The 27,664-nt window shown below is 51.0% G+C and overlaps 2 protein-coding genes across 2 annotated transcripts in view; both read left to right on the top strand.

Moving 5' to 3' along the window:
- LOC130404964 (extracellular tyrosine-protein kinase PKDCC-like) overlaps positions 1 to 1,612 on the top strand; it is a gene marked incomplete at its 5' end in the record, with an annotated part of 3,345 nt that extends 1,733 nt beyond the window's left edge. The window contains 3 exons of the mRNA XM_056609916.1: positions 1 to 52; positions 552 to 725; positions 1,002 to 1,612. The exon at positions 1 to 52 is cut by the window's left edge and continues 53 nt beyond it. Of these exons, the coding sequence (XP_056465891.1) occupies positions 1 to 52; positions 552 to 725; positions 1,002 to 1,087 (312 nt within the window). The remainder of the gene's footprint in view (positions 53 to 551; positions 726 to 1,001) is intronic.
- Positions 1,613 to 5,808: 4,196 nt separating this feature from the next.
- On the top strand, positions 5,809 to 27,405 carry LOC130404559 (echinoderm microtubule-associated protein-like 4). Its single transcript, XM_056609365.1, has 24 exons — positions 5,809 to 6,226; positions 13,265 to 13,447; positions 13,662 to 13,800; positions 15,226 to 15,441; positions 16,726 to 16,866; positions 17,217 to 17,242; positions 17,643 to 17,678; positions 18,388 to 18,511; positions 18,895 to 19,044; positions 19,361 to 19,430; positions 19,534 to 19,644; positions 19,917 to 20,012; positions 20,383 to 20,517; positions 20,694 to 20,829; positions 21,575 to 21,723; positions 21,983 to 22,108; positions 23,629 to 23,760; positions 23,902 to 23,969; positions 24,106 to 24,194; positions 24,844 to 24,941; positions 25,114 to 25,201; positions 25,565 to 25,663; positions 26,015 to 26,145; positions 26,368 to 27,405. Exons 1-24 carry the CDS (start codon positions 6,202 to 6,204, stop codon positions 26,794 to 26,796), a joined length of 2,997 nt encoding a protein of 998 aa, XP_056465340.1. The 5' UTR covers positions 5,809 to 6,201; the 3' UTR covers positions 26,797 to 27,405.
- Positions 27,406 to 27,664: the final 259 nt, after the last annotated feature.

The following is a 27,664-nucleotide window of genomic DNA, read 5'->3' as shown; positions in this document are numbered from 1 at the left end:
CATCTCTACCGTACAGGAAGCTACCTGCACAGCCTCAACCACAGCACCACAGGTAGCCACGCCCACAGAGCCACAGGTAGCCACGCCCACAGAGCCACAGGTAGCCACGCCCACAGAGCCACAGGTAGCCACGCCCACAGAGCCACAGGTAGCCACGCCCACAGAGCCAAAGGTAGCCACGCCCACCGATAGCCACACCGACAGTACCACAGGTAGCCACGCCCACAGAGCCACAGGTAGCCACGCCCACAGAGTCACAGGTAGCCACGCCCACAGAGCCACATGTAGCCACGCCCACAGAGCCACAGGTGGCCACGCCCACAGAGCCACAGGTAGCCACGCCCACAGTACCACAGGTAGCCACGCCCACAGGTTGCCACCCCCACAGTACCACAGGAAGCCACGCCCACAGGTAGCCCCGCCCAGGTGGCTGTACTTGTAGCGGCAAGCCTGCTGATGAGATAGGATTCAGCAGCTGTTGTTAACAGTTGGGTATCTAAGGCTGCTGTTTATTCCCCTCTGACTGGATTAACCTCCACCTCCTCCTCCAGGCTATAAGGAGGTGCTGGACTCCTCCATCCCGGGGCAGGAGGTGCGCTGCTGGCCGTCCTACCAGCAGGATGCCTGCCTGCTGGCCGTCTTTGATCTGGGGGAGGCGCTGAGCCTGTGTGAAGACCACGCCCACTGCCACGCCCTCGTTTTCACCAACCAGACCACATGGACAGGTGCTGCCTCCACTGCAGACCTAGCACTATGCTAATATAGTGCTACGCTAACCTGGTGCTTCGGTAACCTGGTGCTATGCTAACCTGGTGCTATGCTAACCTAGCGCTATGTTAACACTGCGCAATGCTAACTAGGTGCTATGCTAACCTTGTCTATGCTAACCTGATGATGCATATTAGCTATAATTAGTGCGGAAAGGTGGAAGATTATGTACCAATTTACAAGTTCTCTCTCTCTCTTTCTCTCTCTCTCTCTCTTTCCCTCCCTCCCTCCAGGCCACCAACTGGTGTATTTAAAGTCTGGTTGGTCTGGTCTGAGACGCGCCATTGGACAGCTAACCTTCATCCGATTGGCCAGCTGATCCAAACAAACATTCTGAGTGGATCGATTGATGGTCTGTGGGCGGGTCCCCGGCAAACCGCGAGACACCTGATTGGTGTGTAGGGAGTGGAGGAGGCGTGATTGGTCCAGGGAGGTTCTGCTGTTCCTCAGGGGCAGTGATCTCTGACCTCTATCAGGGTCAAAGGTCACCACGCCTCCAAAAACAAAACCGACCAAAGCAAATATTAGTGATGATTGTAATAATTATGACAATAAGACAAAACCCTTTATATTGTAATGTGATGTAATGTGGTGGCATGTGATGTCATGTGACGCGCTGACGCCCCGTGATTTCCTGTCATGTAACGTCACATGATGATCTCTTCCTCTACTTATGGCCCAGTGGAGCAGGCAGAGGGAGGTTGTGAGTGTGATTCTGATTTCCAATGGAAATGCCCGGTGCCTTCGAGCAAGTTCAGGGGGGGTGCTTTCAGTGAAAGTTGACCAGGTCTCAGGGTATTATGGGATGTCCTGGTTGGATAATAAAACACTACCTGCTGCTCTTTGTGGACTTCATGTGTTCGTGTTCTGCTTATTGTCTACACTGATTTATTATTGGATGATAGTTATTCAACCATAATCGCCTCATTAGTCCACACACACACACACACACACACTCACTCCTTGTTCATTGAATTTAGTTTTGCTTCGCTAATCTTCAATAGCAGGAGAGAGGGAGAGTGAGGTGATATCTGACCCTACACCTCCCCCACATCTAACCCCTCAAATTAGCCCCCCACATACACCTTCCCTCTCACACTCATACACAAATACACACACTCATGCACAGCAGACACAAAATTGTGTGCACACACACACACAGGAGCAGGCTGGTCTAACTGCTAACACCTGGGCTACGCTAATCAGGGCTAGAATAATATGAAACAATGCTTACTCTGGTACTATGCTACCCCTGGAGCTAAGTTAACCCTGGTGCTATGCTAAACCTTGGGCTAAGCTAACCCCGGGGCTAATAGTGTGTTCCAGATGCCTCGTTCACCAGCCTTACGAGTTACTCTTGTGACGTAATTCCCTGTCTCGTAGCACTTATAGCGTTCCCGTTCGTCTTTGTGATTGTGTCATGTCATTGGCTAGTCATTGTTACTGTAAGCTACATTAGCCTCTTCAGCAAACCAGCTCGAAAACAAACAACACAACTTTACATTCTATTGCACGCACAGCATGACCGTGCAATGCATAAATTGAGGTAAAATACATTACATTAAAGTAGCAATGTAATCAAGTGTGTAAGAGCCTTTAAAATCAACATTAAATGACAATGTGGTACAAATACAAAGAAAGTAAATCTCTTTAAGTGTGCGGCCATTTTTGTTGTCGTGTTGCCTCAATGAACTCGGTCTACTCTCAGAATTCCGAGTGCGGCCGACAAAAACATACCTAATCTAATTCCACACACATGCAACTCGTAAGGCTGATGGCCGAGGCATCTGGAACACACCATAAGCTAGCCCTGGGGCTAAGTTACACCTGGTCCTATGCTAACCCTGGGGCTAAGCTAACACTGGGTTTACGCTAACCCTGGGGCTAAGCAAACACATAGGCTATGCCACCCCCGGGGCTAAACTCACCTAGAGGCTAAGCTAACCCTTGGGCTTAGCGAACCCTTGGCTAAGCTTACCCTTGGCTAAACCAGAGCCCGTCTACGGAAAGCCTTGGCACTCTCTTTTGAGCCCCATTGTATCGAACTTGGTTGCAGTTCCATTATAATTCCACTGGGGGTGATCGCGGGCGAATGCAGATTGAATGGGGGTCTATGGGGCTAGACGGCTAAATGTATCTCTTTCACCTGCTTGTCGTTGAAATATCGCAGATTTTATTTATAAATATTCTATATCTACAATAAAGTTCAATATAGATTATAGTTCAAAAGTCGAATGAATGAGTGCTTATGTCCTTTTGATTTCCTACAGTTTGGGCCGTTGTTGGCCGTACACGCTAGCATTCTGCAAATGAATGCTGATTGGTCAGGGACGGACTTGTGACTGATAACAACTAGAGACCCCGGTTGTTGGCATCTGAAGCTAAAGCACCATCAGAAACTTTATCTTAAGGAGGAGTTTCCGTCAAAGTTAATTGTTATCTATTATATATTATGTATTTATATGTGTGTGGAAGTGCCAAAGTTACTTGCCGTAAAGCAGGACCTCTGGCATTATGAAAATATGTGACGTCATCATCTTTTTTAACTGATTTTTAGAACAGATAAGTGAACTTAAAAAATCAATTTTCAGCTGAGTTTTATCTTGGTCAAGTCTTTCTCAAAAAACTTTCAAATTACTTGACAAATAATTACAACCTGGAAAAGGGGAATTTGAGGGTGAAACCCAAACACCGGACTCCGCCAGATGGATTGATTCGCATTTGCTCAGCATATCCATCTGGGAACCTTCCGTTGCAGAACTTAGCTAAGCTAATGGTGCTATCCATTTGTATAGAACGGCGGTACGTTTTACTCCTATGGTGTAAGGCCCCATTTACACGAGGACGCTTGTGGGCAAAAACGACAAAATATTTGATCGGATGTGCCTTTCGTTTAGATGGTAACGGCGTTTTGGGGGCTTAAAAAGGCAAAAATCAGAAACCACCCTCCAGAGTGGAAAACTTGAATACGCTCCGCCGTAGCGTTTCCGTCTACACTGCCAAGACGCAAAACTCTGCTCAGATATGCTCAAGTTGCGTACGTGTTTACGTCAAATACATGCGAGGATGAGGATGAGGATCTGTAATTATGTTTTGGTTTTTCGCGGCGCAGATAAGAGAAGAAGGAAAATTGTACGCATTGCGCTCAGACATGAGCGCAATGCGTACAATGTTCCCCGGTCGCGTCCTATGTTCCCCAGTCGGGGAACATAGGACCCTTTTTAAAAAAAAAAAGGTTCTATGTTCCCCGTTTTTCCCAAAAAGGGTCCTATGTTCCCCTGTAGCAATACATACCGAGGAGCATAGGACCCTCTTTCTGAAAAAGGGTCCTATGCTGTTGCGGGGAACATAGGACCCTTTTCTGGGAAGACGGTCCTATGTTCCCCGCAATCAATCAATCTGAAAAAGTAACAGACCGGGGAACATAGGACCCTTTTTCTAAAAAAGGGTCCTATGTTCCCCATGCAGTCTCATACAAAGAGGGAGACATAGGACCCGGGGAACATAGACACGCTCCCGGGCTAAGCTAGCAGAGTTTTGCTGTGGATCTGTGAGGGGGCAGGCTGGGGGGGAGGTTGTGTGTTTTGAGGGAGGTCAGAGGTCGGGGGGGGGGGGGGGGGGGGGGGGTCTGTCGGGGACCCGGCCCCTGTTGGGTTCTGTTTATTTTCTCGGAGAACCAGGGAACAGTCCGGCTCTGTTACCGTTGGGACTGCTCCAGAGTAAGAGAAAGACTTGATGACGAACGAGGTGTTTCTGAGTCCTGACAGTATGTTGGGCTGAGGACATATGGAGGCAAGACTAGTTGTGTGTGTGTGTGTGTGTGTGTGTGTGTGTGTGTGTGTGTGTGTTGCCAGTCTTGGATGTGTGTTGGTTTTGCATTGCGTGTGTGTGTTTGTCTATATTTAAGCGTGTGTGTATCAACACGTGTTCAAGGTCGGCTGACGGCTCTCTGCCTCCCTCTGGTGGTGAACACCTGATGGTACGTCAACAGACCGCTGGATGGATCCGAGGTGGAGAGAGTCTCCTGCTCCCTAAACTCTGTAAAACTCTGGCCCAAAGCGCCTAGGCTTCCTGAGCCTCAATAACATTGGCCTGTTTGCCAAACCCTGAACCAGCAATACAGGTCTCCTCCAAGAGCTTCCTCCAAGAACCTCCTCCAGGAGCCTCCTCATGGCCCTGAACACCAGATCCTCTGGAGGAACACCAGACCCTATGGAGGAACACCAGGCCCTCTGAAGGAACACCAGGCCCTCTGAAGGAACACCAGGCCCTATGGAGGAACACCAGGCCCTCTGAAGGAACACCAGGCCCTATGGAGGAACACCAGGCCCTCTGGAGGAACACCAGACCCTCTGAAGGAACACCAGGCCCTGTGGAGGAACCCCAGGCCCTGTGGAGGAACACCAGGCCCTGTGGAGGAACACCAGACCCTCTAGTCTAGAGGAACACCAGACCCTCTAGTCTAGAGGAACACCAGACCCTCTAGTCTAGAGGAACACCAGACCCTCTAGTCTAGAGGAACACCAGACCCTGTAGTCTAGAGGAACACCAGACCCTCTAGTCTAGAGGAACACCAGACCCTGTAGTCTAGAGGAACACCAGACCCTGTAGTCTAGAGGAACACCAGACCCTGTAGTCTAGAGGAACACCAGACCCTGTAGTCTAGAGGAACATCAGACCCTGTAGTCTAGAGGAACACCAGACCCTGTAGTCTAGAGGAACACCAGACCCTGTAGTCTAGAGGAACACCAGACCCTCTAGTCTAGAGGTACACCAGACCCTCTGGAGGAACACCAGGGCCCTGAAGGAACACCAGACCCTCTGGAGGAACACCAGACCCTCTGGAGGAACTACTGCAGTATACTGCCAGTGTGTTCCTCATGGGCCTGCTGCGGTATATTATACTAGATATGGTGGTAGTATCCTGCAACAGCGCTATTGATGGTTCTAATATATTATTCCAGATTAGTTTCCGCCCGACTGGACGCACGGTGGCGCTGCCTCCCCAGCGGCCTCCCAGAGGATGTCTCCCCGGCCTAGACGCTCTGCAGGCGGCAGGACTCGGCAGCCGGTCCGCTGGCGGGGGAAGCGCTCTCTGCCAAAGCAGGCGGAGTCGGAAACGCGAAAGCCAGAGAGTCGCCCTCCCCCAGACCGAAGGAAGGCATTGGTGTGCGAGTGTGTGGTAGTGGAGTCAAGCGAAAATAACGTGATCAACAGGCCCCCCCCGGGAGCCAGCAGCGTGTCTCGGACCGAGATTTCACCGCGACTGGCCGGTAAACACCGAGAGGTCGGGTCTCTGCGTGGAGCCGAGCTACCGTCCACCGTCTCCGCGTGAAGAGCCCGGGCCGAGGCCGACGGTCCGCCGAACCTCCGCGGATACCGATAAAGGAGATCCGCCAGAGAGCCGTCGTAGCCGGGGGGAATCTCTGACCGATGGACGGGCTCACCGGGAGTCTGGGTGAGTACGAGGGGTGAAGCGGGTCGGTACTGCAGCGGGATGGCGGGTTGTGTTTGTGGCGTACGGCGGTGGAATGCGTGCCATCCGCCGCGCCGCGACAGACACGTGTCACTGCTGTGTACATGCACGGGGAACCCCGCCGCTCTGTTGATCAGCCCGCAGCACTGACGCTACTACGTCGGCTCTGCGTCAGTAGACTGGTCCGGTGAGACCCCTCCAGACCCCCAGGGCTAGTCCCCTCTAGACCCCCGGGGCTCGAACCCTACAGACCCGCAGGGCTGGACCGCAGCCTCGCGCCTGCAGCCTTGGGCTGCGAACAATGCAGGGAATTATGACGTTTTTCAAGTGCTCATGACGTCAGGCAGGTCTGTGATCCGGTTCTGGCAGACAAAGACCCAGGAAACGATTTATTCAGCGCGTCTGGTTGTGCGTGCGTGTGCGTGAGTTTGCGCGCCTGCTTGCTTGTGTGTGCGTGTCTGTGTGTATGTATGTCATTATAACACGTTGTAAATTGATGCGCGTGGAGATTCCTCCGTCATTTGACACAATAACTCCTCTATCTAGCGGCCTGGTGTAGTCACAGTCCAACAGACTCACTGGTCTGACAGACTCACTGGTCTCAGAGACTCACTTTTCTGAGAGACTCAATTGTCTGATAGACTGACTGGTCTGAAGACTTACTGGCCATGCTCTCTGAAACATCTGATATACAGGAGATAATATGACAATATAGAATGCAAATCATGTCAAATGAAACCGAAGAGTGTGTGTGTGTGTGTGTGTGTGTGTGTGTGTGTGTGTGTGTGTGTGTGTGTGTGTGTGTGTGTGTGCGCGCAATGTGTGTGTAATCCAGATCAAGCTTAATCAGTTGGCACCCTCCCATAACCCTAATCTGTAATTATAATCCAATAATAATCTCTAATTCTAACCTCTCTCTCGCTCTCTCCTTACAATGCTCCTTGACCTCGAAGGAGGATCTGACAAGGATCTAGGCCGTGTCGCAGCCTAGCATAGCTAGGCCAGATGTCATGTTGAACGTTGGTTTTACTGAACTGCCAAATAATGCATTGGTGCAAGGCATTGTGGCCCTTGGGACGGCACCGTCTCCATGGTAAAGGACGGTCCAGCCTCCTGGAGGAGAGGAAGAGCACTGAAGCACCTTCAGCATCAGTACCGCTTGGATCAAGATATCCATCTGGGTCAAGACCGACCTGAGTCTCTCTCTCTCTCTCTCTCTCTCTCGCGCACTCGCTCTCGCGCACTCGCTCTCGGCCTCGCTCTCTCTCATAATGAACAGGAATTCTAAGATTATATAATTACATTTCTCGTAAACCAGACCACTGAATGTGATTGGTGGAAGGCTGATGATTCTAACCAATCGTGGTCCACCAGGAATATTATGCAGTGTTTTGATGAAGCTCCTCAGACCAATGCCATCGGCTTGGGGTCACCCATTTGATGTGCAGTCCACCAATCAGATATTCGAGGGCAGATGTTTTTATAATGGCTCTTGTAGGGTGTTTTACCGCCAAAGACGCCCTACTGGGCGTGTTGACCCCCCCCCCCCTCCTCCCAGAGCATCCAATCACAGACACTCTGACTTTTAACTGTCAATAGACTAAAAATAGACTGGTCCGAAGCCAGGTGCCACACACTCATAAACATAAACATATACACATACACTCTGCATGCTCATGATGTGTGTGGCCGCCAGAGGCGCCACTGTGTTGGAGCTAACGCAAGCTAATGCTAAGGCCTTACTGTAACATGGTCTCTAGTGTAGGATTATTATCAGAGGCGCCACTGTGTTGGAGCTAAGCAAGCTAATGCTAAGGCCTTACTGTAACATGGTCTCTAGTGTAGGATTATTATCAGAGGCGCCACTGTGTTGGAGCTAACGCAAGCTAATGCTAAGGCCTTACTGTAACATGGTCTCTAGTGTAGGATTATTATCAGAGCGACCTGAGGGATTTTATTGACTTGAAGTCAATAAAGTATCCCACGATGCATTGCAATATCGGGTGAGCATGCTGGCTATAAAAGGTGAAATCAAGCATCATGCTTCGAGATATCAGCTACATGGTGGACGTGTGTCAACACACACACACACACACACACACACACACACACACACACACACACACACACACACACACACACACACACACACACCTGCCTCCTTCTTTTCTCTTCCTCATTTTGCAGACAGATGGACATTTGAGCAGAATATCTGAACGCTGCCTTTTGAACTGTAGTTAATGAGTGGTGAGGTGTCGTGCGTGCGTGCGGGTCTCTCTGATTGGCTGAGAGGTTTCTCTCCAGCTGTATACTGCAGGCTGGTAGGGTAGGGTCAGATCCCGTGCTGAACCAGGTCACCCCTGACCTCTGACCCCCACCGGCCCCTCAGATCTCTGTCTCCGTGATGCTCCTTTGGATTCAGGATCCGTGCAAAGGTTTTCGTTGATTGACAGCACTTTCTGCATGTTGATTCGTTGGTGGCATCTGTCACTCAACATAATCCAAGCCATGTGGCATTCTATTGGTCAAATCCTGACTTTCCATCGCCAAGAACCAATAGAGAATGAGAGGGAGGGGGTAGGCTAGGCTAGGCTATCTGCTGCCAACTGGCTCATGACCCCTGACCTCTGATCACTGCTACATTGATCTGCTTGGGGAGGTTGGGGGGGGGGGGGGGTATTTTTAGCTGTCTGTCACCAACAAATCAGTAATGTGCTGTGGGCTGCATTCCCACACACACACACGCACACGGTAGTACTTTGATACTATGTAAGTACTGAGGGACGACGGTAGTATTCTGTTAGTACTGTAGTATTATGTATATAGTACGTGGGTACTACCATGGTACAGTGTAGAGAGAGAGAGCGAGAGAGAGAGAGAACGCACTGTGAATGTGCAACATAGTAAGTGACAGGCTGACACTTGTCTAAAACACACACACACACACACACACACACACACACACACACACACACACACACACACACACACACACACACACACACACACACTATCCTATAATAACTGGCATGTAGACACATGCAACCGTTTCAAAGTAACATTTCTATATGTCTGTCTGTCTGTCTCCTGCAATGTAAACAATGATGCATTAATCATTAGCCTAAACTTGTCTCTCTATCTCACACACACACACACACACATAGACACACACACGCGTGCTGACATGGTTTTGATATGAATGGACTTTAATAAGTATCTGTGAAGACCGTGTGTGTGTGTGGATTTATAGTGAGGCGTGCACGTACACACACACGAAGGTCTTCCTGTGTGGAGCAATAAACCCAACGAGGAACAAAGCCTTCATCTGTCCTCCCCTGACCGCTCTTTGGCTCATCACTCACTCCTCCACCACTGTGTCACCCATAACTGTGTCACCCCTCACTGAGTCCCCCCTCACTGAGTCACTGTGTCACCCCTCACTGTCACCCTTTCACTGTGTCACCCCTCACTGTGTCACCCCTCATTGAGTCACTGTGTCACCCCTCATTGAGTCACTGTGTCACCCCTCATTCACCCCTGACTGTGTCGCCCTTCACTGAGTCACTGAGTCACCACTCATTCACTCATTCAACCATCAGTCTTTAGCCATCATGTTCCGAACCCCAGATGGGATTTAGTTCAGCTTTGTGTAAAAACCCTGAACTGAATCTGGTAGGACAGGAAGTCCATGTGCAGCACTTTGAATCCGTTTCCTGCAGAGTTGAAAGGAGGTGTGAAAAGGAAGCGCAGCTTGTAAACTTTATAGGTCGTCATTGACGGCAGCAACAGCAACCGCAGAAAAGACGCTCCTTCCAGCGCATCAACCAAAAGCCTGTCCTCCCTCTAAAACCTACTGACCTCAGCGGTCTGGAGGATGTCCTACCTAAAGACTACTGAGAGTTGGGAGACAAGATGTAAAGATGTTATGGTGAGACCAAGTCCACTCTCCTGCTGAATGAGCATCAGCCTGCTTTCCAGGTAACGATGGGCCTTCCCCTAAGCTGCTTGCCCATGAAGGGAGCGGAGGGTGTGGACGCCAGAAAAACCATAGAAAAACACCACTGTGGTGGAGAACACCAGCACTGGGCTATGGGGACACAGAACACCACCACTATGAGGACAGAACACCACCACTATGAGGACAGAACACCACCACTATGAGGACAGAACACCACCACTATGAGGACAGAACACCACCACTATGAGGGCAGAACACCACCACTGGGCAACACATCACACTCTCTGGGAAAACATCACAGCTGAATAGGTTTGATGGATCACAACTATTTGGGAAATAATAAGCCATAATATATTGGCTGAGCAATATTTAGAATTTATTTGTTTTCCAATGATCTATACCTTTTTATATTATTGTGAATCTTTATTTGAAGAATACAATCCAACCTGCATGGGAAGAGGGGGAGGGAGAGAGGGAGAGTGGGAGAGAGAGAGGGGGGGGGGGGGTAGGAGAGGGAGAAAGACAGAGGGGGAGAGAGGGAGAGATAATTGGAACCAGATCTGGGTGGAATGTGGGGTGGCAACAATACTCACTCACACACGTAAATGCAAACTTAAATATGAGCCTGTATGGGCTGGTTGTACAGGCTGGTTGCAGGCTGGTTGTAGAGGCTGGTTGTAGTTTGGTTGTAGAGGCTGGTTGTAGGCTGGTTGTACAGGCTGGTTGCAGGCTGGTTGTAGAGGCTGGTTGTAGGCTGGTTGTACAGGCTGGTTGTAGAGGCTGGTTGTAGGCTGGTTGTACAGGCTGGTTGCAGGCTGGTTGTACAGGATGGTTGTAGTTTGGTTGTAGAGGCTGGTTGTACAGGCTGGTTGCAGGCTGGTTGTACAGGATGGTTGTAGGCTGATTGCTGCAGGTCCTCGCTTACCACAAACTGTCATGCTTGTGTGTGTGTGTGTGTGTGTGTGTGTGTGTGTGTGTGTGTGTGTGTGTGTGTGTGTGTGTGTGTGTGTGTGTGTGTGTGTGTGTGTGTGTGTGTGTGTGTGTGTGTGTGTGTGTGTATCTGCCCCAACCGGTCTTGTAGAAATCATTAGTAACTTCAAAGACTACTGGAGACACACCCAAGAGTCTATATATTTATATATATATATAATCTGATGACATCTCCAGATGGGGTCCCGTGGCAAATAGAATAAAGTAACCTACACATTCATTTATATTTAGACATCTGCCAGAGGATTTTATAAAAAGTGACTGTTGGCTTCATGCTGGCTATATGTAGCTTCATGCTATCTGTGTTTGGCTATGTTTTACCTTCATGCTAGCTGGGTCTGGCTATGTGTTAGCATTGTGCTAGCAGGGGTTGGCTTTGTGTTAGCTTTCTGCTAGCTGGGTCTGGCTATGTGTTAGCTTCGTGCTAGTTGGCTCTGACGGTGTGTAAGCTCCTTGCACGGTGGCATAACAACACAGGAAGTCAAAATGCTCACTTCCTGGTCATAAATTATTGAACTATTGGCTGAGATGGTGTGACCTCATTTCCTGTCTGTAGAACTTCTTATCGAAAACATTATTTTCCGTTTGTTTTACTTGGCAGCTCTGTGTGTGTGTGTGTGTGTGTGTGTGTGTGTGTGTGTGTGTGTGTGTGTGTGTGTGTGTGTGTGTGTGTGTGTGTGTGTGTGTGTGTGTGTGTGTGTGTGTGTGTGTGTGTGTGTGTGTTCCCTGTACTTGTCATATCTCACAGTGGTCTGTAACATTCCTCATTCCTCAGCTCACACACACACACACACACACACACACACACACACACACACACACACACACACACACACACACACACACACACACACACACACACACACACACCACTGCAGAAACAGTGTGTCGTCATAGATCATCATCATCGTTTCATCACATCATCACATCATGGATCCTTGTGACATCATAAATCCTCCTTGCTTCATCATGACATCATACGTCCTGGTTGTGTCATTATGACATCCCCACTGATACTTTTATCTTAACTGTTGTTACTCCTACTATAGAGGAGTATCTGTTGTTACTCATACTATAGAGCAGGGGTCAGCAACCTTTTCAACATGCAGTGCCAGTTTGACATTTTAGCGTTAATGAGTGTGCCTTAAGCAACAATATATAAAAATTAAGCTGCATAATGACACAGCGACCAAAAGCATTTCCAGAAGACATGGATTTGTACTCTTTCCATGTAGTCCACAATCATGCATCAATAAAAAAAAAAACATATTTGCACTGTGAGAAATGTAAAAAATTAGAATGTTGGAACCATCCACATCAATATCTTTAAGACATGTACAGATTTGCAAAACCATGTGAAGGCGATGCATACCGGCCACTTGCAACATTACTTTTTATATTTTCTTCTCTATTACTCACAACATAGGTTTAAAAACTATTAATTGATCCCATTTCAGAACACTGCTTTCTGTAACTAATTTAAACATTTGCACTGGGAGGAATAGCCCAAAACAGAATAAAGTGCCAAAAAAAATCGCTAGTAATGATTATTCTGCCGCATTGTGCTGTGAAATCTTTTATTAATAATAATAATAAAAAAAATATATAAATAATTTTTTGTTGTTGTGTGGCAATGATTATGATGCCCCGTGCCAGCGGTGGCACGCGTGCCTAGGGTTGCCGACCCCTGCTATATCTGTACTGCTACTACACTCTGAGGAGTATCTGGGGTGTCTGAGGAGGTGGTGTGGTGCCCGGAAGGATGCTGGTGCGATCACCAGCTCCCTCTAGCTTTGTGGAGGTGTTCCCGACCCTCTTACCTAAGGGCTCTGGGATCCGTTGTTCATTAGCCTGCATTCTTCATCCATGTTTTCAAACTGTGGTCCATATGTCCTCGAAGTTTGAGTGATGTCCCAATTAAATTGAGGGCATTTAGCTAGCCAGCGAGGTGCCAGGACGTACATACAGTAGTACTTATAGAACATACAGTAGTACTGCATCACCTGGCAGTGTGTTTTTGTGTCGGTCACAACGGTGACACCCCGGTGCTGACGCTGTGCCCCCTCCCCCAGACGACAGCATGTCGGGCCACAGCGCGTCGGACGTGACGGAGCGTCTGGCGGCGCTGGAGCTGCGCGTGCAGCAGCAGGAGGACGAGCTGATGGTGCTGAAGGCGGCGCTGGCCGACGTGCTGCGACGCCTGGCCGCCACTGAGGAGGCCAAGACCCCCGCCTCCGCCAAGAAACCGGGGAAAGGTGGGTGTGCCTCCCTGTGCTAACCTCCTGGTGCTAGCTAACCTCCCGGTGCTAACGCCACGGTGCTAGCCTCCTGGTGCTAACGCCACGGTGCTAACCTCCTGGTGCTAACGCCACGGTGCTAGCCCCTGTGGTCCCCTGTGATGCTACCCACTGAGGCTAGCCCCATGTGCTAACCCCACGTTGGTAACCCCCTGTGCCCCCCTTCCCCCAGGCGGGACCCCCCTGCGCGAGGCCTACTCCCTGTCCTCCATCTCCAACGGAGGGCCGGCAGGACGCCCCGCCCACCGGCCCCGGGACTCCTCCTCCGTATCCGTCACACGCAAGGACACACTGTCCTCCGCCGCCAAGAGGTACACACACACAGACACACACACAGACACACGCACACACACACACACACACACACACACACACACACACACACACACACACACACACACACACACACACACACACACACACACACACACACACACACACACACACACACACACACACACACACACACACACTACATGGAGTTCTATATTATATGAAGATGCTACACGATTTTACCAGGATGTCCCCGGCCTTCCGGGTCATGGTCCTTTCCCAGGACCTCCTAGGACCTTCAGGACCCTCCCCTGGTCTCTCTGGTTCCTCTGGTGGTTCCTCTGGTGGTTCCTCTCTGGTTCCTCTGGTGGTTCCTCTGATGGTTCCTATGGTGGTACCTCTGGTGGTTCCTCTGGTTCCTCTGCTGGTTCCTCTGGTTGTTCCTCTGGTGGTTCCTCTGGTTCCTCTGGTGGTTCCTCTGGTTCCTCTGGTGGTTCCTCTGGTTCCTCTGGTGGTTCCTCTGGTGGTTCCTCAGGTGGTTCCTCTCTGGTACCTCTGGTGGTTCCTCTCTGGTTCCTCTGGTGGTTCCTCTGGTTCCTCTGGTGGTTCCTCTGGTGGTGCCTCTGGTGGTGCCTCTGGTGGTGCCTCTGGTGGTTCCTCTGGTGGTTCCTCTGGTACCTCTGGTGGTTCCTCTGGTGGTTCCTCTGGTGGTTCCTCTGGTTCCTCTGGTGGTTCCTCTGGTGGTTCCTCTGGTTCCTCTGGTGGTTCCTCTGGTGGTTCCTGTCTCCAGACTCTGGATGTCGATCTGTGACCTCATATTAATCATGTTTCAGTCTTCAGACAGTGTTCTGGACCGGGCGCACGTTGTGTTGTGGATGTTGTGTTGTTGTTTGTGTTAAGTTGTTGTTGATGTTGATGTTGTGTTGTTGTTGTTGATGTTGTGACCCTTACACTCCTCTGATCGCAGCCATTTAGCTCTTAGCCACCTAGCTCCTAGCCACTTAGATGTTAGCCACTTAGCTGTTAGCCACTTGGCTACTAGCCACATAGCTCCTAGCCACTTAGCTCTTAGCCCCTTAGCTCCGAGCCACTTAGCTCCTAACCACATAGCTCCTAGACACAAAGCTCCTAGCCCATTGTTCCTAGCCACATAGCTCCTAGGAACTTAGCTCTTAGCCACTTAGCTCCTAACCACAAAGCTCCTAGCCATTTAGTACCTAGCCACATAACGCTTATCCGCTTCTAGCCAAATAGCCCATAGCCATGACGCTTGTAGCCATTAGCTCATAGCCACTTGAGGACACGTCTCCTCTTCCCCATGTCTCCTCCTCTTCCCCTTGTCTCCTCCTCCCAATGTCTCCTCCTCTCGTCTCCTCATCCCCATGTCCCCTCCTCCTCTAGTCTCCTCCTCCTCTAGTCTCCTGCTCCTCCTCATGCTAACACCTCTTGGTTCTCCTCCACAGCGGAGTCGAGGAGAGGAGGAAGGAGGCGGGCCGGCCCCAGATGGAGGGCATCCAGGAGAACCAGGAGGCCTCTCCCGCCGCTGCCTCCTCCTCCTCCGCCGCCTCCCCCGCCCCCTCCCCCTCCCCAAGCCACCCCTCCTCCCCCCACCCCCCCCAGATCCAGCGGGCCGCCGGCCAATCAGCGGACTCCATCAAAGGCCCCTCCCCCCTCAAAAGGTTTCACCTAGCATCACCTAGCATCGTCTCGACGCTAACTGATCTTCTCCTGCTACGCTGCAGCTAACATTGTCTCGATCCTAACTGTTCTTCTCCTGCAACGCTAAAGCTAGCATCGTCTTGACGCTAACAGTTTTTATCCTGCTAAGCTACAGCTAGCATTGTTTCGACGCTAACTGTTCTTCTCCTGCTACTCTACAGCTAGCTTCATCATGACGCTAACTGTTCTTCTACTGCTACTCTACAGCTAGCCTTGTTTACTGACCCTCTTCAGGCTCACAGGACTAACAACAAGCTACCTCCAACCATCACTACTAATGAACCGCTATCTCTCTCGCTCTCGCTCTCTCTCTGTCACTCACTCCCAACTGATGGTTAGATGTTCTGAGCTGAACGCTCTCTCTCCCAGCTCTCTCTCTTGGCTCTCTCTCTCTTCCTGCTAAGCTAACTAGCAGCTAATTAGCGGTGTGATTACCAGCCCTGACCTCCTGGTTGCTCCTCTAATGTTCTCTCTCTCTAGCTAACGGCTGCTGCATGCTAACTGTTTCCCCTGTGAGACGTCCTCTCTGACTGTTAGCATGATTAGCTCTCTGCTAACACCTAGCGCTTGGTACACTTAGCGCTCTGCTTACTCCTAGTGCTAGTAACACCTAGCGCTAGCTACTCTACGCTCTCTGAGGGATGCTCTGGCGTCATGTGACACAAGTGAGAATATTTAAATGAAGAAAAAAATATCTCTGTTTCATCACTCTAGATAGTGACCTCACTCTAGATAGTGACCTCACTCTAGAGGGTGACCTCACTCTAGATAGTGACCTCACTCTAGTGACCTCACTCTAGAGGATGACCTCACTCTAGATAGTGACCTCACTCTAGAGGGTGACCTCACTCTAGAGGGTGACCTCACTCTAGGTAGTGACCTCACTCTAGTGACCTCACTCTAGGTAGTGACCTCACTCTAGTGACCTCACTCTAGATGGTGACCTCACTCTAGTGACCTCACTCTAGAGGATGACCTCACTCTAGATAGTGACCTCACTCTAGTGACCTCACTGTCCAATCCAATCTCACTAAGACGTGTCACCATGACAACCCAGGGCATCTTCCTCCTCTTCCTCTCCCACATCTCCCTACAGTATCTCTACTGCCCTACTTACTCTCTCTGTGTGTGTGTGTGTGTGTGTGTGTGTGTGTGTGTGTGTGTGTGTGTGTGTGTGTGTGTGTGTGTGTGTGTGTGTGTGTGTGTGTGTGTGTGTGTGTGTGTGTGTGTGTGTGTGTGTGCAGGGGTTCCAGTGCTAAGCGCTCCTCTGGGATGGAGCGCTCTCAGAGCAGCACCTGGGACGGGGGGGAGGAGGGGCGGAGCAAGCTGGTGAAGGCGGCCTCCACCTCCAGGCTGCTGGCCAAGGTGGTGAAGAACAGCGACAGGTACCGCACATGTTATACATACATGTTACACACATGTTACACACATGTTATACATACATGTTACACAGACATGTTTTATACACATGTTATACACACACATGTTACACACATCAAATACGCACAAGCTATACGCACCCCTAATGCACATGTTACACACACATGTTATACACACGTTATGCACATGCGTAACATTACTAATACATATAAAACACATACGCATGCTCCTCTAGCACCTACATATGATCCGAAACAAAATATCCCAACGGTGGTCATGTAATAATTATCTATAATAAATAGAATTAATATTGCAGAGTGAATAACTGTTTCTAACGTGATATAATTTCCCCCAGACACAAAGATCCTGTGGTGAACCAAGGTAACTATGTCCTTCCTCGTACCATCGTCTTCATTGTATGATGACTTAGAGTTAATCCAAACACCAGGTCAATGATCTGGTGTTTGTTCCTCTGGTGGTTCCTCTGAATGAATGAATGAAGGGTTCGCCCTGTGTGTATATGTCATCGACAGCAGTGTCGTTAGCATTAGTAACTATATGTCTGAGTGTCGTTAGCATTAGCATTAGTAACTATATGTCTGAGTGTCGTTAGCATTAGCATTAGTAACAATATGTCTGAGTTTCGTTAGCATTAGTAACTATATGTCGTTAGCATTAGCTACTGTATATATGTGTGTGCTGGTAGCAACAGCATTGAGAGCACATGAGCTCTTAGCTGCCGTATGTGAGAGTGAAACTGTCTCTGTCTGGATCCCTTAAGCTAAAATGTCCACGCGTGAGAAGAACAGCCAAGCAGGTGAGTGTGGCAGCAGCAGCAAGCTAACTCAAGCTAACTCAACAGCAAGTGGCAAATGCTTGATGCTAACATAACAGCAGGCTACCGGATTAGCAGCCTAGCAAGGCTGAGGCTACCGGACTATCGGCCTAGCAAGGCTAAGGCTACCGGACTAGCAGCCTATAGAGGCCAAGGCTTTTGAATGATTGCTTGAACTTCCCCACCTCTGGTTTCTTTAAACTTTCAAACCCGACCGCAACTTTTAACTTATACTTCGATCAGGCAAACCTTTTCATTCTATCTCTAAAAACTTTTCACTTTTCTCTTGCAGCCGTTGCAAGCTTACCGCTGTCCGAGCTTGAGCGCTAACCGAGCTAGGCTGCTATACAAGCTAACTGCTATCCAAGCTTCACCTCAGTTCAGGCATGAGAGACCAAATCTACCTTGAAACCGTTGATTTAAACCCAGCTTCATCTGAATGGCATCTTCCTTCTTCTGTTGGTTTGAAGCTATTTTTAACCCCTTGTGCTGCCTGCTGCCTGTCTGTCTGTCTGTCTGTCTGTCTGTCTCTCTGTCTTAAGTCAATGAATCCATAGACATAGACCTCTCCTTCTAACTGTGTGTGTGTGTGTGTGTGTGTGTGTGTGTGTGTGTGTGTGTGTGTGTGTGTGTGTGTGTGTGTGTGTGTGTGTGTGTGTGTGTGTGTGTGTGTGTGTGTGTGTGTGTGCAGAGGGGAACCACATCAAAATGTTCATGCGCGGCCGGCCAATCACCATGTTCTTCCCGGCGGAGGTGGAGAACTACGACGACGTGAAGGCGGAGCTTCCCCCAGAGAGGCTGAGGCTGGAGTGGGTGTATCCTTACCTTAACTACCACCACTCACCCTTAACTAACCTCCACTTACCCTTAACTAACCTAAACTTACCCTTAACTAACTTAAACGTACCCTTAACTAACCTCCACTTACCCTTAATTGACTTCAACTTACCCTTAACTGCCCTCCAGTAACCTTAACTAACCTCCACTTACCCTTAACTAACCTCCACTTACCCTTAACTGACCTCCAGTAACCCTTAACTGACCTCCACGTACCCTTAACTGACCTCCACTTAACACTTAGAGTAGTTGACATGGTTCTGAACACGGCCCCCTCGTCTGCCTTCTCTGGCTCCTCTCTGATTGGCCGGTCCAGAAGTGTTTCATGTGTGGCAGGAAGTGGTTCCTTAGCAGGGCTCAGGTACGGCTACCGGGGGCGGGACTGCCGGGCCAACGTGTGCCTGCTGCCCACCGGGGAGGTGGTGTACTTCATTGCTTCCGTGGTGGTGCTGTTCAACCATGAGGAGCGCACCCAGCGCCACTACCTGGGCCACACCGACTGTGTCAAGTGGTGAGCGGCTAACGCTAGTGGGGCTAGCGGCTAACGCTAACGGACTAGTGGCTAAAACTAGCGGGCTAGCACCCAGCTCACCCTGCCATGGATACACTAAACATAAAGTAGAATATCTAGAATAGATTCAATTAATAAAATAAATAAAATCTCTCTCTCTCTGTCTCTGTCTCTGTCTCTCTCTCTCTCTCTCTCTCTCTCTCTCTCTCTCTCTCTCTCTCTCTCTCTCTCTCTCTCTCTCTCTCTCTCTCTCTCTCTCTCTCTCTCTCTCTCTCTCTCTCTCTCTCTCTCTCTCTCTCTCGCTCGCTCGCCCCAGTCTTGCCGTCCATCCAGATAAGATCCGTATCGCTACAGGACAGATCGCCGGCGTGGACAAGGATGGCCGCGTAAGCCCCGCCCCACCGTCTCTGGAATTATTGATCAATGGGTCGTGGTTACATGGCCGTGATAACTGATGAGGTGTGTGTGTGTGTGTGTGTGTGTGTGCAGGCCGTGCAGCCCCACGTCCGTGTGTGGGACAGCGTCAGTCTGTCCACGCTACAGATCCTGGGTCTGGGGACCTTCGAGAGGGGGGTGGGCTCGCTAGCCTTCTCCAAGGCGGTGAGTATCCAGCGCTAACGGCTGGGCTAACGGCTGGGCTAACGGCTGGGCTAACGGCTGGGCTAACGGCTGGGCTAACGGCTGGGCTAACGGCTGGGCTAACGGCTGGGCTAACGGCTGGGCTCTGCCAGTCACTTCCTTTGGGTCAAGGCTTGCTTCCTAAACTAGCTTAGCGTATAGCCAGTCATAGCCGTTAGCCCAGCACAGCCGCTCAAGGTTTGACTCTTTAGTATTCTAACTGTGTGGGTGTGTGTGGGTGTGTGTGTGCGCAGGACTCCGGCCACCACCTCAGTGTTATTGATGACTGTAACGACCACATGCTGACCGTCTGGGACTGGCAGAAGAAGAGCAAGGTCGCAGAGATCAAAGTAAATACACAATGAGGCCGACTATTGGAAGCTGTTATCAACTGTTCTAAACTTCTATGAACTGTTATCAACTATTCTGAACTGTCATCAACTGTCATCAACTGTCATTAACTGTCATCAATTGTTATCAGCTATCCCCTGAACTCTTATAAACATCTAGCGATTGGTCAGATAAATCTATATTTCTGCGATATTTCTGTATTGCTGTTTTAATATATTAGTCTTTTCTGATTGGCTCATATTGGTGCAATGATATCAGCTGGTCCCGTTGTCAACCATTCAGAAGCAATTGACCGCCCAGCCATTGAGTTTGTGACAGAACGTGTTTTGTGGTGAGGGGTGTGGCCTGACGGTGTGTTGTGATTGGCAGACGACCAATGAGGTGGTGCTGTGGGTGGAGTTCCACCCCACCGACCCCCACACGCTGGTCACCTGCGGGAAGTCCCACATCTTCTTCTGGCTGTGGGGGGGCAGCTCGCTCGCCCGCAAGCAGGGCATCTTCGGGGTGAGTCACATGACCGGGTCACATGACCACGTCACATGGCGCTACACCACGCTCACCTCTGGTTGGTTCTTGATTTAGATGTGATCCTCGTTTAAAAAAGCTGTGTTACAAATGTGAGTTATTTTCAATATGAGGCAAATTGAGATTGTATCTTTTTTTTTTATCTTTTTTTTTAGAAGTACGACAAGCCTAAGTTCGTGCAGTGCCTGGCGTTCCTGAGCTCGGGGGACATCCTGACCGGAGACTCTGGGGGGATCCTGCTGGTCTGGACCCGCAGCGCTACCGAGCCCCCCTCAGGGAAGGGGCCCAAAGGTACCAGACCCCCCGTGTGTGTGTGTGGGGGGGGGTGGACGGTGGACGGATGGTAATCAGTACGCATCTTCCCTCAGTGGAGAGGAGATGTCAGGAACAAAAACAATTAGTCTGCAGAGGTTCCTGCCATGTGGGCTCCTACCATGTCTCTGTCTCTCTCTCTGTCTATGTCTGTCTGTCTGTCTGTCTGTCTGTCTGTCTGTCTGTCTGTCTGTCTGTCTGTCTGTCTGTCTGTCTGTCTGTCTGTCTGTCTGTCTGTCTGTCTGTCTGTCTGTCTGTCTGTCTGTCTGTCTGTCGTGCGTTCCTGTATATATCTATTGAGTTGTAGTTTGCTGCCCCCTGTTGGCTAAGTGAGGAACTATCACAACAAGACTCAGAAGTGAATGCTAGTTCACCCCCTTCAACATGTGTGTGTGTGTGTGTAGTGCTCATAGGGTCTGTGTATATTAAAGTGTGTGTAACGCTTGTTGCTAGGATACCACCATCAGCACCGCTCTGTGATGTCGTCTGCCTCCTGAACAATCACTCAATGATGACAGGAGCTTTCTGAGTGGGTCGACTGATCACCATTAAAGCTTGTATCTTCTGTGTGTGTGTGTGTGTGTGTGTGTGTGTGTGTGTGTGTGTGTGTGTGTGTGTGTGTGTGTGTGTGTGTGTGTGTGTGTGTGTGTGTGTGTGTGTGTGTGTGTGTGTGTGTGTGTGTGTGTGTGTGTGTGTGCCTCTGTGTGTGTGTGTGCGTGTGCAGCCTACCAGATTGTGCGTCAGGTCAAGGCCCACGAGGGCAGTGTGTTCACGTTGTGTCAGATGAGGAACGGCACCCTGCTGACCGGCGGTGGGAAGGACCGCAAGATCATCCTCTGGGACCACGACCTGCACCCCGAGAGGGAGATAGAGGTACACACGCAGGCACACACACACACACACACACAGGTTCACACAGGCTCGCACGCACACACATTCAAACATGCAGACACACACACACACACACACACACGCGCACACACACGCACACTCATGCACGCACACACGCACACACACACGCACACTCATGCAGACACACACACAGACACACACACATGAACACACCCAGGACCCCTCCCTCCGACCTGAGGGGGGTACCCTCCCCCGGTCCTCAATGTGTTGTGCGCCCCAGGTCCCGGAGCAGTACGGGACCATCCGGGCCGTGGCCGAGGGGCGCGGGGAGGAGTTCCTGGTCGGCACCTCCAGGAACTTCCTGCTGAGAGGAACCTTCAACGACGGCTTCCAGGTGGAGGTCCAGGTGAGACCCTTGAACCTTGACCCAGGACCTAGTGGGTACCCAGACATAGGACCAGGTGGTTAACGAGGTCCTGAATGTGGACCAGGTGGTTAACGAGGTGCTGTGTGTGGACCAGGTGGTTAACGAGGTGCTGTGTGTGGACCAGGTGGTTAACGATGGGGTTAACGATGTGGTGGGTGTGAACCAGGTGGTTAACGAGGTCCTGCGTGTGGACCAGGTGGTTAACGATGGGGTTAACGAGGTGGTGGGTGTGAACCAGGTGGTTAACGAGGTCCTGCTTGGGGACCAGGTGGTTAACCAGGTCTGCGTGTGGACCAGGTGGTTAACGAGGCGGTTAACGACGTCCTTCTTGTGGACCGAGGTGGTGAGTGTGGACCAGGTTGTTAACGGGGTGCTAGGTGTGGACCAGGTGGTTAACGAGGTGGTTAACGAGATGCTGTGTGTTGAACAGGTGGTTAACGAGGTAGTTAACGAGTTGCTAGGTGTGGTCCAGGTGTTTAACGAGCTAGTTAACGAGGGGGCTGGGTGTTGACCAGGTGGTTAAAGAGGTGCTTAACAAGGTGGTGTGTGTGGACCCAGGTGGTTAACGAGGTGGTGGGTTTGGACCAGGTGGTTAACGAGGTAGTTAACGAGTTGCCAGGTGTGGACCAGGTGTTAAACGAGTAGGGTTGAGCACGAAAATTGGTTCCAGTAGGGAACCGGTTCCGACGTAAACGGTTGCACGTAATTTAGCGTTGTTGTATATTCATAAAAATCGAATAAGAATGCACATTTTCGGTGCCTCATAACGGTGACTGACTTTTTTTAACGCCCCCTGCCCCGCCCACATGGTGTTGCGGCGTCAACTTGTGTTAGTGCTGGGCGGTATACCAGGTCACACCGAATAACGGTGTGTATTTTCGTTACGATATGATTTTTTTATATACCGCCATACCGGGTAGAACGCTGCGCTGCGTGACACTGTTTCAGACGGGACCCTTTTCAATGTTGCCTAAACACGCATGGTACGACTACGACCTGCGTTATGTAGCCTACTTAACATGACTTTGGCAGTAGCACAATGTTGCGGCATGCACGCAAGTGTACACACGAGCAGCATAGCTGCGTACCTGCCTGCTTTCAACGAGTAATTATTATTTGTAATTATTTGTATTTAAAAAATCAGTCACAGCACTCACAGCAGCAATTTAATGCCAACCGTAAATCTTGCATATCAAGTAGGCTAGCAAACACCGTTGCCATTCAACTCAGTGTCCGCTGTCTTTCTGCTGTGAAACAGCAGAAAGACAGACGTGTGTGCGGTTTTGTTTTTTTAAGTACCGGTTCGAGAACCGTTTTAGCATGATGTGCTACGTCTGGACCAGGTGGTTAACGAGGTGATTAACGAGGTGGTTAACGAGGTGCTGCGTGTGGACCAGGTGGTTAACGATGCACTACGTGTGGACCAGGTGGTTAACGAGGTGGTTAACGAGGTGCTACGTGTGGACCATAGGATGAACAACGTGCTGTTTGTGTTTCAGGGCCACACAGACGAGCTGTGGGGGCTGGCCTCCCACCCCTTCAAGGACCTGTTCCTCACCTGTGCTCAGGACCGCCAGGTGTGCATGTGGAACTCGGCGGACCACTCCCTGGAGTGGACCCGCCTGGTGGAGGTGAGGCAGACCAAACGCTACACTAAAGCACTTCAAAGATTCGCAATTGAAAATTAGATTTCACGGTAACTATTGAGGGTTGAGTTACCGTGGGACCCATGATGAGGGGTGAGTTACCGTGGTACCCGTCCTTTGTTTCAGGAGCACGGCCACTGTGCAGACTTCCATCCCAGTGGCGCAGTCGTTGCCATAGGAACCCATTCTGGAAAGTAAGTAGTGCTCTAGAGCGGCCGTCATGGCTCTGACCCTCATACAACCCTCACAGCCTTCGCTGCTGAGCCCCGGGCCAACGGTAGCCCCGGCTAGGACAGCCCAGGGCTTAATGACCCCCCTGTCTCCCCCCAGGTGGTACGTTCTGGACGCTGAGACCACCGACCTGGTGGCGATCCACACCGACGGCAACGAGCAGCTGTCCGTCATGCGCTACTCTGTAGGTGGGTGGAGCCAAAACGCTTAGTACTTCCTGTCTGGAGCGCCATGGCAACCAAGCCATGGTCAGACCGTGTGGACCACGTGTGACCCCGGGTGACCCCCGGGTTACGCTGGGTGACCCCCGTGTGACCCGGTGTAGACCCCGGGTGACTCCTTGTGACCCCGGGTTGGGGAGCAGGAGGCAGCAGGACTTCCTGTAGGATCAGCTGAGAGGCCGTCAGAGGGCCCGCAGGGCTCAGACCTGACGAGGGGGGTCAGACCTGACGAGGGGGGGGGTCAGACCTGACGAGGGGGGTCAGACCTGACGAGGGGGGGGTCAGACCTGACGAGGGGGGTCAGACCTGACGAGGGGGGTCAGACCTAATGAGGGGGGGGTCAGACCTAACGAGGGGGGGGTCAGACCTGACGAGGGGGGGGGTCAGACCTAATGAGGGGGGGGTCAGACCTAACGAGGGGGGGGGCAGACCTAACAAAGGGGGGGGTCAGACCTAACGAGGGGGGGGGCAGACCTAACGAAGGGGGGGGTCAGACGTCAGACCTAACGAGGGGGGGGTCAGACCTAACGAAGGGGGGGCCTTACCGCTCCGGGGTTCCATTGAAACTGACCACGCCGCCTTAAGGACTTCCTGTGTGTGGCTCCGCCCCCTGTAGACGGAGCGCTGCTGGCCGTCGGTTCCCATGACAACTTCATTTACCTCTACAACGTGACGGACAAGGGCCGCAAGTACACCCGCTACGGGAAGTGCACTGTGAGTCTGTCTGCCTGTCTGTCACTGTGTGTGTGTGTGTGTGTGTGTGTGTGTGTGTGTGTGTGTGTGTGTGTGTGTGTGTGTGTGTGTGTGTGTGTGTGTGTGTGTGTGTGTGTGTGTGTGTGTGTGTGTGTGTGTGTGTTCATATCCCTGCCTGATTATCTGTTCTCAGGGACATTCCAGCTACATCACCCACCTTGACTGGTCTCCTGACAACAACTTCATCATGTCCAACTCCGGGGACTACGAGATCCTCTACTGTGAGTACCTAGAGCAAGGGATCCTGCAGGCAGCTGGAGGGACACCTAGAGCCGGGGGTCCTGCAGGCAGCTGGAGGGACACCAAGAACCAGAGGTCCTGCAGACAGCTCGAGGGACACAAATGTCAGATGTGTAGCGTACTAGATTTGTTAGCCTGCTGGATGTGTAGCGTGCTAGGTGTGTTAGCGTTCTAGATGTGTTAGCATGATGGAGTTGTAAGCGTGCTAGATGTTTTAGCGTGTTAGATGTGTTGGCGTTCTAGAAGTGCTAGCGTGTTAGATGTGTAGAGTACTAGGTGTTTTAGCGTACTAGGTGTGTTAGCGTGCTAGGTATGTTAGCCTGCTAACTGTGTTTTCTCCATAGGGGACGTTCCTAACGGCTGTAAACTGATCAGGAACCGCTCCGAGTGCAAAGACATCGACTGGGCGACCTACACCTGCGTGCTCGGGTTCCACGTGTTCGGTGTGTGCGTGTGTGGGTGTGGGTTTGCGCATGTTTGTGTGTGTGTTTGGTGACATGGGTCAGTGTGGAACGTATTCTTGGGTTTGTGTGTTGTCCAAGCTCACAAATATAATATCATTTCTAGGAGTGTGGTCTTACATGTTAATAATGACCTCCTGTTTAGGGGTGTGGCCTCCCATGTTAATAATGACCTCCTGTTTAGGGGTGTGGCCTCCCATGTTAATGAGATACTGTGAGGGGTGTGGCCTCCCATGTTAATAATGAGATACTGTGAGGGGTGTGGCCTCCCATGTTAGTAACGTCCTGTGAAGGGGTGTGGCCTCCCAATGTTAACAATAACATCCTCTTTAGGGGTGTGGCCGGAGGGATCTGATGGGACGGACATCAACGCTCTGATTCGCTCTCACAGCAGGAGGGTGATCGCCCTCGCTGACGACTTCTGTAAAGTTCACCTGTTCGCCTACCCCTGTTCCAGGGCAAAGGTAGACCTGTCTGTCTGTCTGTCTGTCTGTCTGTCTGTCTGTCTGTCTGTCTCTCTACTATTCAGATTCCTAGTGTGACTGTCTGTCTCTCTACTAGTGTGTCCCTCTGCCTGTTATTGATTGTTTTGTCTTTATAGATATACATATAGATAGATATAGATAGATAGATATATAAGATATAGTTGGCTGACGGGTTCATTTCCTGTTTCCTGTTTCCTGCAGGCGCCCAGCCATAAGTACAGCGCCCACAGCAGTCATGTGACCAACGTGAGCTTCCTGCACGACGACCGCCACCTGGTGTCCACCGGCGGGAAGGACACCAGCGTCATGCAGTGGAGGCTGGTGGAGAAGAGCCCCTCCCTGGGGGAGGGGCCCCGCAGGGCCGACCCCGCCCCCCGCCCTCTCAGCCCCGCCCTCGTCCAGGAGCCCGAGGAAGAGGAGGAGGAGGAGCCCGCCGAAGAGGTCGTGGCCAATGGGATGAAGGAGAGCTTACCCGAAACCCCGCCCCACTCCGAGTCGACTCCGCCCCCCTCCGACAGCACAGCCAGTCCCAAGGACAGCCTGGACCCCAGTGAGGACACGCCCACTCCCAGTGAGGACACGCCCACTCCCAGCGATGAAGCCCTGCCCCCTTTCACACCACCCTCCTAGAGAGAGAGAGAGAGAGAGAGCGATAGAGAGAGAGAGACATAGAGGGTAGGGGGGAGAGAAATGGAGAAGGAAGAGTGAGAGAGAGAGAGAGAGAGAGAGAGAGAGAGAGAGAGAGAGAGAGAGAGAGAGAGACAGGGAATGAGAGAGAGAGAGAGAGGCCTGTTGGTCTCAGCGTTTATTATGCGTATTACGCCCCCCCCCGCCCTCGCCACCAGGCCTCTGCCAGAATAGCCTCTGCTTATTTTGTAAGCTGTCAGCATCTGGAGGTGTGTGTGTGTGTGTGTGTGTGTGTGTGTGTGTGTGTGTGTGTGTGTGTGTGTGTGTGTGTGTGTGTGTGTGTGTGTGTGTGTGTGTGTGTGTCTGAAAACCCTTCCTTGTATCTCTGGTAAATGCATGTCTGTCTTTAAATGATCAGACACACTGACAGACGCACACATACATACATGCACACATACACATGTACACACGAACGTATACTCACACATACGCATTCAACAAATACAAATACACGAGTAACAGAGATACACCCTGGTTGCTTTGGGGGTGTCGGCAGGCAATGGTTTGGGCGGGGTTAGGAGATGTTAAGGTGCGGGGTTAGGAGATGTTTAAGGGCGGGGTTAGGAGATGTTAAGGGGCGGGGTTAGGAGTTGTTTAGGGGCGGGGTTAGGAGTTGTTTAGGGGCGGGGTTAGGAGTTGTTTAGGGGCGGGGTTAGGAGATGTTAAGGTGCAGGGTTAGGAGATGTTAAGGGGCGGGGTTAGGAGATGTTAAGGGGCGGGGTTAGGAGTTGTTTAGGGGTGGGGTTAGGAGATGTTAAGGGGCGGGGTTAGGAGTTGTTTAGGGGTGGGGTTAGGAGATGTTTAGGGGCGG

Source organism: Gadus chalcogrammus, chromosome 15 (genome assembly GCF_026213295.1).
Source record: "Gadus chalcogrammus isolate NIFS_2021 chromosome 15, NIFS_Gcha_1.0, whole genome shotgun sequence".
Classification (NCBI taxonomy): Eukaryota; Metazoa; Chordata; class Actinopteri; order Gadiformes; family Gadidae; genus Gadus; species Gadus chalcogrammus.
Note: the sequence above shows the minus strand (reverse complement) of the source record. Positions and strands in the feature narration are given on the sequence as shown.